Source organism: Medicago truncatula, chromosome 1 (assembly GCF_003473485.1).
Source record: "Medicago truncatula cultivar Jemalong A17 chromosome 1, MtrunA17r5.0-ANR, whole genome shotgun sequence".
NCBI lineage: Eukaryota > Viridiplantae > Streptophyta > Magnoliopsida > Fabales > Fabaceae > Medicago > Medicago truncatula.
Genome location: NC_053042.1, coordinates 53,618,010 through 53,632,869, shown reverse-complemented (window position 1 = coordinate 53,632,869; position 14,860 = coordinate 53,618,010). Strand labels below are relative to the sequence as shown.

At 33.7% G+C, this 14,860-nt stretch overlaps 2 protein-coding genes across 2 annotated transcripts; both read right to left on the bottom strand.

The window, feature by feature from the left end:
- Positions 1-669: 669 nt before the first annotated feature.
- Positions 670-5,653, bottom strand: LOC11424648 (IST1 homolog). The gene is made up of 6 exons (XM_003592615.4): positions 5,493-5,653; positions 5,049-5,181; positions 4,854-4,957; positions 2,745-2,916; positions 2,484-2,624; positions 670-1,344 (listed from the first exon to the last, which is right to left on the bottom strand). The coding sequence occupies exons 1-6, from the start codon at positions 5,540-5,542 to the stop codon at positions 964-966; spliced, it is 981 nt and encodes a 326-aa protein (XP_003592663.3). The 5' UTR covers positions 5,543-5,653; the 3' UTR covers positions 670-963.
- A 5,684-nt stretch (positions 5,654-11,337) lies between these two features.
- Positions 11,338-14,614, bottom strand: LOC11438229 (caffeoylshikimate esterase). The gene is made up of 8 exons (XM_039830027.1): positions 14,277-14,614; positions 14,130-14,159; positions 13,506-13,635; positions 13,288-13,434; positions 12,733-12,863; positions 12,185-12,322; positions 11,990-12,088; positions 11,338-11,884 (listed from the first exon to the last, which is right to left on the bottom strand). The coding sequence occupies exons 1-8, from the start codon at positions 14,526-14,528 to the stop codon at positions 11,669-11,671; spliced, it is 1,143 nt and encodes a 380-aa protein (XP_039685961.1). The 5' UTR covers positions 14,529-14,614; the 3' UTR covers positions 11,338-11,668.
- Between the last annotated feature and the right edge of the window lie 246 nt (positions 14,615-14,860).

Genomic DNA, 14,860 nt, shown 5'->3' with positions numbered 1-14,860 from the left:
TATGGAGAAATGAAATTTGAGGCAATATCTTCTTATCTATCATCAGATAGAATAATAAATTGGTTCAAAATAATATGAGAGACAATTTAATTTTTTAGAATAAAACAGGTAGAACTGGGAATAACCGGTTGGACTTAACTTTACCATCATGGTCAAAAAGATATGGTGGACTATGCTAGATGGATCCTTACACTAATAACCGCTTAAGCAAGAGAGCTCTAGACTTCAATCTACTATCTTTCTTTGCTACCAAACCAAGTGCTAAACTTCTTGTGTACACCGAATTATTATTTTGATAATAAAGTTTCAACTAAGCTGGTAGTGTCATTTGCAAACTATCCAAGGAAAATAGAATAAGAATGAGATTAATAGTAATAAGGTTACTTAATCCTTAACGGATGATCATTGATCATAGTAGTTTCTGAGTTGTTTCAATTATGCAAAACAGCACAGATGACTGTTAAAACATCTAAATTAGATCATGCACTTCAAGTTAAAATATATGACTGATTGTAAAACATGGAACGTCACGAAACAATCTTGCATCAAGCCCATCGTAGGCACGAAAAAAGACGCATACTGAATCGATTTAGCAAGGTTGCTTTCTTCTTCGCTCAGACAATCTTTCCCTTAGAGTTGGTCTTAGCTTTTTAGGTGGCTATAGCTACCAACAGAGAATTTGGCTTTAACTTTTGTTGCTTTAACAAAACAATCCAAGCACATCAAAGTTCTGTTGTGCTCACACCATGTCAGGATTTACAAGGTGCAGCACCCAAATTGTTCAACCGATATAACCATTATAAAAATAAATATACATACTTGCATTAACATCTTTCACTTCATCATGCACAATAATATAATAATATACGTGTATCGATTATAGAATGTACAGTAAATACCGCAGTAAGGTCTTAACGATGTTCCAACCTTGAGATACCAAGCAAAGTTCATCGATTTAGAGAACTATGAAGATTCACCTTCCAGCTTCAATGATCCAAAGTCACTATGTGCAAGTGAAGCAGCAGCACGAGCAGCTGCAGTTGCACGATTTGCAGAAGCTATGGCGGCTCGAGCCTTCTCCAATATATCAGAGGATTGAAATATGGTCTCAGTTTTAGTATCATTGAATTGGACGTCGTTATTTTTGTGTGACTGCTCAATTTCTTTAGTGTTCAACCAAGAATTATTGTTAGAAGGAATAGAAGCTTCAAGTTGTTCGTATTGTTGTTTATCATGTGTAGATTTGATAGACTGTTCCGTATTACTAGCTGACAAATTATTGGAATTGTTTTTGCTGGGAGCATGAGAAAGTGCAGCTCCAACACCAACTTGCTTTGCTCCTCCCTGCAGGTAATATGAGAAAATCATAATGAAAATCAAGAAAGACAGTGAATTCCTTGTACTACAGTTGAGAAGTAAACAGAAAACTACAATGAAGTATATTGGACACACAAATGTATCAACAGAGCCCATAAACAGAGTAAACCAGTGATTGACATGCTACAGGTAAAACACAAACCACCAGAATCAAGTAGTGAGAACAGGTTGACTGCAAAATTACTATAAAAAATAAAAAATAATAATAACAATAATAAATGAAATGGAAACAAAGGACACATAATCATGTTGTATGAAAAGGAAATCACCAATCTATCAACTAAACAAGCTACATTCTAGCAAACAAAGAACATGATATTAAAGCATCATGGAGTAAAAGAAACACATTAAGATGCATGGAAAATTGTTGAAAACCCAATGAATTAGGCCTAACTCAAATTCTAAGATGGTATCGAAGTTTATCCAAGATCGATCAGACCACCTGCTATCGAGCCAATTGCATCAGGCTCCAGACATCCAGTCTTGGTGTGAGGCACTTAAGAGTCTCGCACTGGATGAGATACAGAACTTGGTTATAAGTGGTGACGAGTTCTCACCATACAAGCTAGTTTTATAGGGGATTGAGCCAGACCCAACTCAAATTCTAAGTAAAAAGTTCTGCAGATATACAAGGATATTTGAGAAAAATACCCACACAGCTAGAGTCACTTGTCAATGCTCGTGGTAGAACTGTTACATCAAGAGGACTGAGATATGAAAACGTGGTTATAAGTGGTGAGTAATCTCCAATTTACAAGCAAGTTTTATAGGGGATTGAGCTAGACCCAACCCAAATTCTAAGAAAGATATAAGAGGAAATTTGAGAAAAATACCCTCCACAGCTAGAGTCGCTTCTCAGTGCTCGTGGTAGAACCAACACATCATGAGGCAAGGAGTATAAGGTAAGGATGAAATTTGCAATAACATTCGGTGACAGAATCAAGGATGAAGGTGGTCGCAGAAACATTAGAGTTACACAAGCAAGATCTTACATTGATGATAGATGCAAGATATCATAAGGATCTAGTAGTGAAAAACACAATTTTATGTCCAACAGGGAAGGAAGAATTAGAAGAAATTAGTCATAGATTCATTGATGAAATTACCAGAAGATCTTCATGATTTTTCCTAAATTCTGCTGCAGTATTAGAAGAGTCCCATGCTAGATTGTATTCTTCTGCAATATCTGTCAAGACCTTGAGTTTTATCTCTCCAGATGGAGCACTAACTGATAGTTTTTCAATTATCTGCAATAATAATATCAAAAAATATATACTGGTGACAGTAAGCAATAGTTCAATTGTTGATACTCAAGTGCAAATTGTTTGGTGTTTTTCAATGAGAAACCATAACTAAAGATAACTCACAGTGCGGTTCACGCCTGAATCGGGACGAAGTTCAGATATTGCAGTGACAAATTCTTTCCCGTATTTAGTAGTAAACAAGTTCTTGATGTGCAATAAGTCTGGTATATCAGAACACCTAGGAGCAGCAAAAATTATACTTGCAATGGCTTCTCGCAATTCCGACGGGCATTCCCTATTATGTAGAGAATGAAGGCTTAGAGTTTGATTTGTAAAACAGTTTGCTCCAAATTGTACAAAAAAACAATAAGTGTCTGTTTGAAAACTCAATAAGTACTGAATATAAATATTCTCAGCACAAAATTTGCTGAAAAGACTCAATGAATGGGAATTCACTAAATGCCTTTTGAAGCAATAAAAATCATTTCAAACATCATATATTCAATGTTGCAGCTGGAGTGACACGTCTTTCAGTGTAGCCAACATCAACATATTCAGACAACATAAAACACGAACAACTTTATGGGTGCATGTGTGCACCGAGGTACAACACAGGCAAAGCAGCATATGATAATATATTGTTCGGTCGGCGCTCAATACTAAGTAACAAAATAAAATTAAGATTTGGTCCTACGGCTCATCCAAGGTAGTCAAAATCACGAGGTCACGTAGGATTGTAAGATCCTGCGATCAATGAACATGGTAACATGCAGCAATGCAAGCAAGATCATTGGAGATCGTTGTTGTGGTCGAGATCGCGAGTTATGGTAGGATTGTTTTGTGTTGGCCATCCGTTTCGTAATGGCCCTTGTTGAAACGCGAAGGGTTTTGCGAAAACCCTGGGCTTTTTAAACGCATGAACAGCAAAAAATCCTAACTGCACCATTCTCCCGTTGTCCTTTATGCCCTGTTCTCTCCTCCTCCCGTCTACACAGTTCTCGACCCTTGTTTTCTTTCACAAGGCACAGTAACTTCCCCTGTTTTCATTGTGGTGTAGATGTCTAGACTTGTAGTTTCTAGATCAGATTATATCTTTTGAGGAGTTACTTACGAACTTAGTCTTGGCCCTTGGGTGTTATGAACTTATTGAATGATGGTTATGAATTTTTAAGTAACTTATTTTAATGTTGTGGGGTTATTTTGTTCATCTGAGATGCTTTTTATTCTTATATGTATGTGTATGTAAATATTTATAATTGCAATTTTGCCCATTGGTAGAATCTTATGAGTCGTGTTACGGTCTTCGAGTTATGATCTTTCACCACCCTCCAATCCTATGTAGGATCTCGTGTTTGACTACACTGGCCTCATCTCTAAGGGTCTGCTTTGATTGACTTATTTGAGTTTATATCGTGGCATAAGTTTTGTGAGATTGTTTGGGAGAACTTATGAAAACAGCTTATGACAATTTTCAAAAGCTTTTTTCAACTTATTTTCATAAGTTCTCTAATATAGCTTATAAAAACAACTTATAACATATACAAAAAAATAAAAATAAAAAAAAAGTTAACTTTAATTTATCCTTTGCTATAGAAATAGCTTATGTGAGCTTATACATAAGCGCTTGTGCTATAAGCTGCAGATAAGCTTTTTATCCAAACAGGCCCTAAATCTATTCTGCCTATGTTCGTTTAAAAAATCAAACTTGTACAAAAACCTTCTGTTTCATAATTTTTCCCAATTTCTTACTTTTTAGCACATCAAATAGACCATACTCAAGTACACATAAATTTCGTTTTTTCTCCCTTAATATTTTATCTAAATCAATTTCTATGAATAAAACTTAAAACCTTAATGTTTTACACTATTTAAATTCATAAACATTAATTTTACACTTTTGTACCCTCATGAAGATTCAGAAATAATGTATTCGCAAATACTTTAGTTTGAACTGAAAATAAAGAGGTCATATGCCATTCTGTACTGATTTGTATAGTCACTTGTGCAAGATTGTGAAGCATGGAGATACAAAAAGTGATCACTATGTTTCATATTTTTCCAAAATTGCATTGAAAACTTTACCAAGGTATAATTAGAATGCAACAGAAATTTGTGGATATAATCAAAAACACAAATGTGATATGCATGAGTGCTAAATTTCATGTATGTTAATCAACAAAACAATACACAGAATGTCCAATAAGAACAAACATTTAAGAGCTATGGACTTACTTCTGGCTCTCAATTATAGGTACACGTGCAAGGACGAACTCGCAGAATAACTCCAATATTTCATATGCAGCCCATATATTTTGTTCTCGAATGATATGTTCCACCTAATTAAAACAACGCAATTCACAAACATGTAATCAGTAAAAAAAAGTGCAAGAAAGTAGCAGTCATTAACTAAAAGATTTGAAGGATTACCCGAATTCTAGCAATTGGTTCTTGGCCAGCCTGCAAAAATTGGGAAATCTCCTTGCGCATTTGTTTGAGTTGAACATCTCGCTTGTTTTGTAGCAACTTCATGCGAGAAATTGCGAGGTTGAGGCATGTTTTACTAGCAAAGACAAAGAATAAAAAACAGCTTGAGTACAACATACACATTGAAAAACATTTTCTCAAATGATTCATTTCCAAAGTACTATATAACACAACATCGTAGTAATCACAAATCACATCACAGTAGTAAAGTAAGATCCAATAACACAAAAATATTGGATTTGAATAAACCTTGAAATATACCTAAAACAAAATTAAAGATTGAGAAATCAGAATTGAAATTTAATTTTGATAGAATGAAGAAACATGTAATTTGGTACTAATTAAGAAATAGAATAATAGTAAAACACAGATCAAAGAAGAAATTACCATCGAGTAGAAAAAACGCCTCTGCTAAAGAGTTGATTAAGAAGTGACATGATGATATTACGACTCGACGGAACAAAATCACCCTTGCTTCCTCAGATCAGCTTCTTTTTTCTTCGAATAACAAGTCGCCATATTTTTGTCAACAAAAAATTTAACTATTTACGAAAAAAAACTTTAAATTAAAATCAAGAAAAATGCTAAACGGTACGGAACTATGGTAACGAAAATTCACTGATGCCTTAAAAAAAAAACTGCGACACTTTTTATTTTTTATTTTTAAAAGTAAGTGATTTAATTAATAAAAGAAAGTTTAAAGGTTAGCATTTTTATTTTTTTTTTGGGTCGTGAAAGGTTAGCACTCTTTAATCTTAACATTGATTTTTTTTTTTTTGATGAAATTAATTTTGGCAAAAGTTATGGTGCATAAGTCATTTCCTTATGCACCGTGCATAAACACATCACAACCATCAGATTTCTTTCATTTTGAACAAAAATGATTTTGGCTCACTTTGGGGGTGTAGGAAGCAATTATGTTGGGATTTATGCACGGTGCATAAGGATTTCCTTATGCACCATAACCACTTCCATTAATCTTAACACTAATAAAATGAATTCTTAATTAAACAAACGGTGCAGCAAATTAATTGAAACTGTGGGTGTTGACCACCTTTTTCTTTGGCTGAATTGCATAATAGAGACATAGTGCACTGCATAACAATAGAAACCGTGATCAGGTTGCTAAGCGTCCGTGAATTTCCCGTGAAAATAATTCCTGTATTATATATCACTTCTCTAAAATCAAATATTTAAATAGATACCAAATTAGATTGGTTCAACCTCTAAACGACTTAGATTCCTTTAACATGTGGTCAAGGCTCAGACTCGATTCTTTATTCATGTATGAAAAAAATTTGATAGACATGAGAGAACTCACTTTATATGTGCAACAAATTCGATGAAGGTTAGTCATCGTTAAAAACTTCCTATCAATGTGCCAATAAAAAAATTAGATACTTTGTAAAAAAAATATATTAAATCTAGTTTTTTAAATAATATTTTTTTTACATAAAAAGAATATTATTTACTATTATTTTATGTTTGTCTCTCAAGATTCGAATTTTGATTTATTATAAGTGCTTAATTTTATTTTTGTTTAAATAATATTTTGATTCGAATTTTGATTTATTACTCTCATATATATATATATATATATATATATATATATATATATATATATATATTATTATGTGACATTTTTTTTATTTCTCTTCCCTTTTATCATTCCTTAAAAAATTTAAAGTTTTATTCCCTCTATTTTAAAAATTAACTTTTGGATCCCTTATTTCAATCTTTAGAAGAAATTAGTCCTCCACCGCAATTTGATGCTACTTTTGAAATGTAGAATGTTAAGTTATACCATTGTTGCATAATTAAGTATTTGATTTTGCCCCCTTAAAAAAAATGATATTGCAATTGTAAAAAATAAAGTATTTGATATTGCATTCGAACCGGCTGCAGTACATACAAAATACGCATTTTTGATAATGCAAATCTTTCCCAATTATCTTGAGTACCTAGTATCTAGCCATAAGATGATGTCATTATGGACAGAACAAATTCTTTCCTCAGGTTCACCTTCCAAAATGCCAGGGTAACCTCCTTCATAGATCTTCAATGTCTTATCTTTGCTCGACACTTTCTCATACAGAAATTGGCTTACCAATGAATTTGTCATCTTATATTCTGCTCCATGAAGTATCAAGAATGGAGCTGAAACCTGAAATTATATGACTCTGATTGAATGCAAAAAACACGGCTATAGGATTGAAGAAATTCAAATATCCAAGCAACAGAAAGTGAGCAAATGCAAAAAATTTACCTTCTCTAACCGTAACGCAATATCTTAAATGGCAGAGTTCCATGCCAATTTTTAATAGCGTTTGGTCATCGTAAGAAATACCATGGTAAACTGCCTATATAAGAAAGAATCAACGCATGATTAATTTGGTATAGAGTGCAAATTTTCAAGGACATTTTTTCATCTAACTTTTTGTATGATCACAGCAAATTAAATTACCAACTGATTTTCTCTTGCCATGTTCTCTAAAAATCAGCTCAGATAGATCCTTGTCATTAGTGACTCTTCTAAAATCTCTTTAGGGAGTGAATGACTCTTGGTGAGACAATGAGCTCAAATCAAGCTAGAGAACATCCTGAACCAGATAGTGTGACCGCGGAACTTATTGCTATCTATCAAATCCCAGAGTTTAGAACCGTGCTATTAATCAGCCTTTTCCTCTCGGTGTCAGAGAATCGGCTCGGGAAATGATGTTTGATAAGATGGATTCGTTCGTGAAAGAAAGAAAATGCAATGTTGGGAAAGGAATAGAAATGGCTGGTATGTTTTAGTCTATTCCCTAATGAGGTGCCAACATCTCTGTTAGTTCCTAGGAGTGATGTTACAATATCCCTTAGTAAGAGCATCCGAAATAGCCAAAGATCCGAAGGAGAAGCAAGAACAAAGGTGGTAGCACATTAGAATAATAAGAATCTAAATAAAATCCAGTTTAAAGCGCTCAAGGAACTCTACTTCATTTCGCGATCCCTACCCCACATATTGAGACCGAGTTCCAGTTCCATTTTTATAATTTATTTCTAAAACAGCATCAGTGACTATCTAAGCACCACCATCAAATTACAGAACAAACTGTAGTTTGGGGCAGTTCCTGTATTTATAGCCAGCTGTTGCGTCATTTTTTGGAGGTCAAGGTCATTTGATTAGTTTTTGACTCACTTTTTATTTCACGACTGAACAAATTTTTTTTAAGGGGAAAAGTTCCAAACCACCCATTTTAAAATGATTTAGGGTTCGGGGGTTGGTTATATTTAGGGAAGGTATTAGCACCCTAAATATTTGTAGTACTCTACGAGAACCTCTTAATTTTATTTAACTTTTTGTGCTTAAACTTGCTTGCTTTTGAAGAGATGGAAATAGAATTGAACGATGAGTTGAAAAGAAAAAGAAAATTGATTTTTAGTTGATAATTGAAAAGAAAAAAATAAAAGAAAATTGTTTTTTGATTGATTTGGAAGAACAAGTGTCATTTGCCTACGTATCCGTGAGGGTTCAAAACCTCGTAGTTCGGGATAGAAATTGACGTTTGATTGGTTGAGTGTTTTTTATTAGTTTTGAAAAAAGTTTTTAAATAAAAAGCCAAGTGGCAAATGAGAATTGGTTTGTGTTTTTTAGATTGAAGAAAATTGACTCAAAGTTGAATTAGAATTGATTCGAAAGTTTATTAAGAAAGAAAATAAAAAGACGGTCGCTTGATTTAAAATCAAGGTTTATTGTGAAAAGTTCTTTTTTGTGAATTTTTTTTGATTTTGAATGTTTTGGCATAATAGATAAAAATTAAACTAACGGAGGAATGAAAATTAAACTAACGGAGCAATGAAAATAAAAACGTGTGGGCGTGAAGAAAAGATTTTTTGCTTACGTTAGTTCAACAAAATAGATAGTATTTAATATATATATATATATATATATATATATATATATATATATATATATATATATATATATATATAGGACCATAACATTCTGGGGAACAAAAATATAATATTAACAGTTAATTTAGGATCAGAGCACTCTGGATTAATTTAATTAACAAGGACCAGATCGTTCTGGAGAATAATTAATTTAAACAAGAATATAATATCAACAGTTAATTTAGGATCAGAGCACTCTGGATTAACAGATAGAGAGGATTAAAATGCATGAGAAATAAAGTAAAAATGAGATACAGGGAGTGCAAGCAGTAATAAGGGGTGTGCATAAAATAAAAAAACTGAACTGGGCTTTGGGTGACAGAAAGCGCTGGGCCTGGAATAGACCGGTTCCAAGATTGAACCGGTTCGGTCTAGCACTATAAATAGGCAGGTACCGGTTTTTATTCATTTTTATTTTTCCTTCTCTTTCTTCTCTTATTTTAGAGAGAGAAGCTCTCTTCTCTGTCCCTCATTTCTTCTTCTTCTCCGGCAGGGGGTGGTTGCCGGCGAGTTATCGCGTCGGCGCCACCGCGCCGGAGTTTAAAAACTCCTCTTTTTTGGATTTTTCTTTTTTGCTTTCTTCTTATCTTTTCTCAAACGGTTTGGCCTAGATCTAAGAAAAAAGAAATACTACCTTTTGAATGTTTTTTTTTTGATCGGATCTGAGGATGTGTAGGATTCGGTGTGTGGATCGTGATTTATGAGATTATGTGTTGGGATTTGAGTGGCTCGGTTGTAGTGTCGGATTTGTGCTGTTGTGACTGGTTCTTGGTTCTTTGTTGAATTGATTTGTTTGCTGGTTAGGAATTTCGGCTGTTTTTTGTGTTTTTTTGCAGGTTTATGTGTCCTTTTGGGTGTTGGAGAATTGCAGGCTTTGATTGATGAATTTTGTGTTGAAAGATTCCCCTGTGCTGTGCGCTGCTGCCATTTTTATATAGCCATGGGCTTTTGAGCAAAAATTTGGCTTGAGAGTAATTTGGAACCACGTGCACCAATTATTTGACAAAAATAATAATAAAAAATAATAATAATGAAAAAGGATAAAAATACAAATAATGCTAATAATAAAAAAACAGCAATAAACAAAAATGAAAAGATGGAATTTAAAGAAAAATAAAGAGAGAAGATGGTCCGACTCGGAATCAATTATGAGGTATTTTAAAATACCTCTTTGTCGAAAGTTTGAGATCTATATTTTATATAAACCTCTGACGGAACGGAATGCAACTTTTTCCTATTGATCCAGTTTACATTGACTCAGTCAGTAGTTGGCCGTTGATTTCATTTAGGTGACCGAGAATCCGGAGATGCACCATACATAAGAGGGAGATAGCATCTGAGCTAGTTTCATCTGTCGATTGAGTTGAATCAGCAACAGAGCTGGTAGCCTCACCAATCTATATAGTTCTTTCTCAACCATCAGTCTTTGTAGACTGATTCCTTTCGTGCGTTTTTTTGATCTAGCCATAGTGACTCTCTATCCGTTGTGGGAGTGAGTGTTTAGGCGGGGCCTAAGAATGAATGATTTATGCGCTCCTGCGTACGTGTCAATCAAGGCCTTTTTTCTTTTTGCCTATGATGCCATGCCTGCTGTTACTTCACTCGGTCAATGGGGATAAACCACTGTATCTTGCTTTTTTTTTTTATGCTACTTAGACTTGAATCAACCAACCGGATCTGTTTGATCTCTTGCGACGAGTGCTGCTTCTTTGACCTGTGCTTCCTACGCCTTTGCCCGTGGGTCAATTGCTCTTGGTTTTGGCACTCTAAGAGAGAGGAGGGGGTATACTATAAATCCACTCTACTACATGCTATTTAGCTAACCTTTTATAAAAGATGTCTTAACTTAAATAAATAAGAGAAGAAAGCCTCATAACGAAAGAAGGATAAAGCAGAACTTGCTTAAGATAGAAAAATCGATTATCCCATTTATTTCTTGCCGGACCTACTCTCTTTTCTAAATCCAATCAATAGCCCGTTCCAATCTAACGAGATTCCTTTATTAATAAACATTCAGCTCCGACAAGACCGTACAGGAAGAGAAAAAATACAAAGAAAGAAAAGAGGAAATGCAGTAAAAGAGAATCTACTATGCCTAAACTGTTATAAAAAGTAAAAAGTAGTGTTATTTGAACATCAATTTGCTTGATAACTAAATGGACAACCACATTTTTCCAAAGAAAAGTATGTATTGGCACAAATATCAAAGTATTAGAGAGATAAAGTAAAAATATAATGTGAATATGAGAGAGAAAGTTGTCACAAAAGTTGTTAAAAAATGATTGTACAAATATCATTTCTCAAAAGTAAAAACTAGACTTTCTTCATTTTCATCTTGTTCATTATTACATTCAGTAATTTCTTACTGCTACAAGTTAAACTAATAGAAATGGACATATTCACCACACTCTAACAAACTAACAAATGTTGCGTCGAACAAAAAAACTAACAAGTGACTCATCATAATGAGATATATCTACATACTTCTAAGTTCTTAAGTCCCTTGGACGTAAGTTTTATTTTTCTTGGGCTCATGTTGGGTCATGACATGTATACAATTGAAATTAAAAATTGATATTTCACTACCATAATAAAATTCAGAATGAAATATATTCTATCAACCTCAATTATCTTGAGCACCTATTGTCTAGCCATGAGATGATGTCATTATGGACAGAAGAAATTCTTTCATCAGGTTCACCTTCCAAAATGCCATGGTAACCTCCTTCATAGATCTTTAGTGTCTTGTCTTTGCTAGATGCTTTCTCGTAAAGAAACTGGCTCACCAATGGATCTGTCACCTTATCTTCTGCTCCATGAAGTATCAATAGTGGAGCTGAAACCTGAAAATATATATGACAATGATTGCATGCAAAACAATATAGCTATAGTATAGGAGAAATTAAACTATCCAAGTAACAGAAAGTGAGCAAATGCAAAAAGTTTACCTTCTCCAACTGTGACTCAATATCTTGAGTGGCACTTAAGAGTTCCATGCCAGTTCTTAATCGTGTTTGATCATCGTAAGAAATAACATTGTAAACTGCCTATAAAAGAAAGAGCCAATGCATAGTTAATTTGGTAGAGTGCAAATTTTCAAGGACATGTGTTTTTGTATGATCACCACAAATAAAATTACCAACCAATTTTCTCTTGCCGGGTTCTCGGAAAATAAGTTCAGATAGATCCTTGTATGGAAATAGTTTTGCCTTTGGCATCATTTTAGACAAGAGTGTTAACGCCTTCAAAATTGTAGTTGGCGGTAACATGCCTTCTGAAATCTTGGCATCCAAACAAGAACAACAAATCAGGCTTCATCCAACAGATATGCGCTAATACAACTGAGAAAGTCCATACAACAAATGATGGATAGTTCCATTTTCCCATATAAATTGTCTTGGATTCTTTCTAATATTGGTTTGGACAAAAGTTACTTAATAACATGTTTTTGATGCATGCTTTCATACTTGCAGTTTGTTGAAAATTTAAAGATGCCAAATATTGAATCTCAAACTTGCAAAAGAATACTGGTTGAGGGATTCTTTCTAGCTTTAAAAAAAAAAATGAAATTTAACCTTAGATATCAAAGAAATTACAAGAGTGGAATAACAATTCAGTTTTCTCAAATTGTGCAATGAAAGTAACATAATGTAACAAAACCATCAAATGCAACACAGAGGAATGGACATACCTTACACATTGGAGCTACAAGGATGACCCCATCCCAAACATTTGGTTCCTTCAAATGAGCTTTAAGAGCAATTGCTCCGCCCATTGACTGTCCGAATATAAATTGCGGCAAATCCCTCGCCTCTGGTCTAGCTGTCAATATAAATGCATTTAATCAGCAAGTAGTTATTCAGTTAGCAGCAAAATTAATTTATGTTCGAGTAAGTAGTTAGTTAACAAAATACAGTATAATGCTCTGTGTATATCAGAAGTGTCGTGAAAATTGTAGTCAAATGTGCTAATGCAAGCTTAATCACAGTCGCAGAGAGAATGAAAGTCCTAATATCAGAACTCAAATTGTGGTCGCAGACCTTTACTTAAAAATCAATGATGGAAAAAAAGCAGACTGTTTTTTCACCATCCTTTTTAAACTAACCTTCATTTTCTCCATTTTCCTAGTAGTTTTTTAGAATTCAGATGTTTTTTACACATCATGGTCGACAAAATTACTTATTTTTCACATAGATTGCAAAAATGATCACGGTAACATCACAAGTGCTAAAATAAAAGTCCATACCTTTAATTTTTGTATAGTATTCTATAACATCATCGACTAAATCATCAAAACTTGGTATGTAACCATGTAATCCTTCAGATAAACCAAAACCCGGAAAATCCATTGCATAAACACCAAACCCAGAAGCAGCAATTCTCCTTGCAATACCTGAACAATCATTCAAATTAATCCTCCATCCTCAAATTTGATAACTCTCTAGCTCTGTTACAAAGACAAACCTTCAAAGAAGAAAGTGCAAGTACTGCCATATCCATGACAGAAAAACAAAGCCCCTTTAATTGGAACGCCATGTTCTGGCATCCAGCTTTTGCAGAAAATCTCCAATCCCCTTGAATTCCTTTCATACCACTGATAAATAAAATTAATGTATAGACATCATTATTCACATAACACATTTCACAATTTAGGGTATGTTTGGATTAATTTACTTATGTTTATCTAGAGACATAAGCACTTGTGAAAACATCTTAGGATATGTTCTTAAGATTTTTTCAGTTTATTTAGATAAGCTATCCATAATAGCTTATGAAACAGCATGTAGCTTATATTATATGAAAGATATTTGACTATATTTTAGCCTTGTTTGATATAAACAACTTATAGCATAAACACTTCTCATAAGAGTGCTTTTTGTCTATCTAAATTAAAACAGTCTCACAAGTGTTTGCGTGAGGAGCTAAGTTCAAATAAGTCGATTTAAATTGACTCTATCTTTAATTATAGAAATAACTTATACAAAAGCACTTATGCTATAAACACTTAATTCGGTTGTTTATCGAAGTATGCCATAATAAACTCATGATCGTGCAACAAAAAGCATTTAAAAAAGAATAAAAGCTTACTTCTTGAGTTATGATGCCAGCAGGTGCAGTCTATTATAGTATATTCCAATGAAACGCAAACAAAGAAAGAGATTATAACATAAGTCATAAGATTCTTAATGGAATATGAAATGAAAAAAGTGTGAGGTAGTTTAAGTAATTACGTACCTTGAATAAGATATGATCAAGTTGCTGATGCAAATGAGTGAAGGCTTGTCGAACATGTCTACGAGAAGGTGCATGATCAAGGTTAAGAGAAGCTATGGAATTCAATTCATCGCTGATACCTTCAATGGTTGATTTTTTCTTTGCACTCACTCTCAGCGTTGTTTTTGTATTTGATATTGGATAATTGTGTAAGGGAAGAGGGAAGTGGTTTTGTGATCCAAATCGGAGTGTCGTTGTCATAGATAGCTCCATGGTTACTGAGCTCGGTGGAATTTGAACAGAGCACGTTGTGCTTTTTTTTGTTTTGAACGATGTTGAAGTTGAACAAAACAAACTACTCCAATGAACGTGTAATTTACGGTGTTGTCAACACACGTTTTTGAATTTTGACTCTTTGACGGTCAACCACATGACAAGGATATCAGAAATTCATACATTGGTAGTCAATGAAAATTTGTAGCAGATTTTAATTGTGATATTGTTGCATGTTACTCACTCCGTCCAAAATTATACAGTATTTCGATTTGAAAGAAAAAAAAACAGTTATTTCAAATTATAAGTTGTTTTATAATGAAACAATTTTG

Excerpts from the sequence above, each read along its gene's own strand:
- LOC11424648 (XM_003592615.4), bottom strand. The coding sequence starts at position 5,542 with ATGTCACTTCTTAATCAACTCTTTAGCAGAGGCGTTTTTTCTACTCGA. Across the intron at positions 4,958-5,048 it reads AACCAATTGCTAGAATTCGG|GTGGAACATATCATTCGAGA; the intron begins GTAATCCTTCAA and ends TGTTTTAATTAG. Across the intron at positions 2,917-4,853 it reads CCTATAATTGAGAGCCAGAA|GGAATGCCCGTCGGAATTGC; the intron begins GTAAGTCCATAG and ends TCTACATAATAG.
- LOC11438229 (XM_039830027.1), bottom strand. The coding sequence starts at position 14,528 with ATGGAGCTATCTATGACAACGACACTCCGATTTGGATCACAAAACCAC. Across the intron at positions 13,636-14,129 it reads CTGGCATCATAACTCAAGAA|TGGTATGAAAGGAATTCAAG; the intron begins GTAAGCTTTTAT and ends TTTATTTATCAG. Across the intron at positions 12,323-12,732 it reads TTGTAGCTCCAATGTGTAAG|ATTTCAGAAGGCATGTTACC; the intron begins GTATGTCCATTC and ends TTGGATGCCAAG.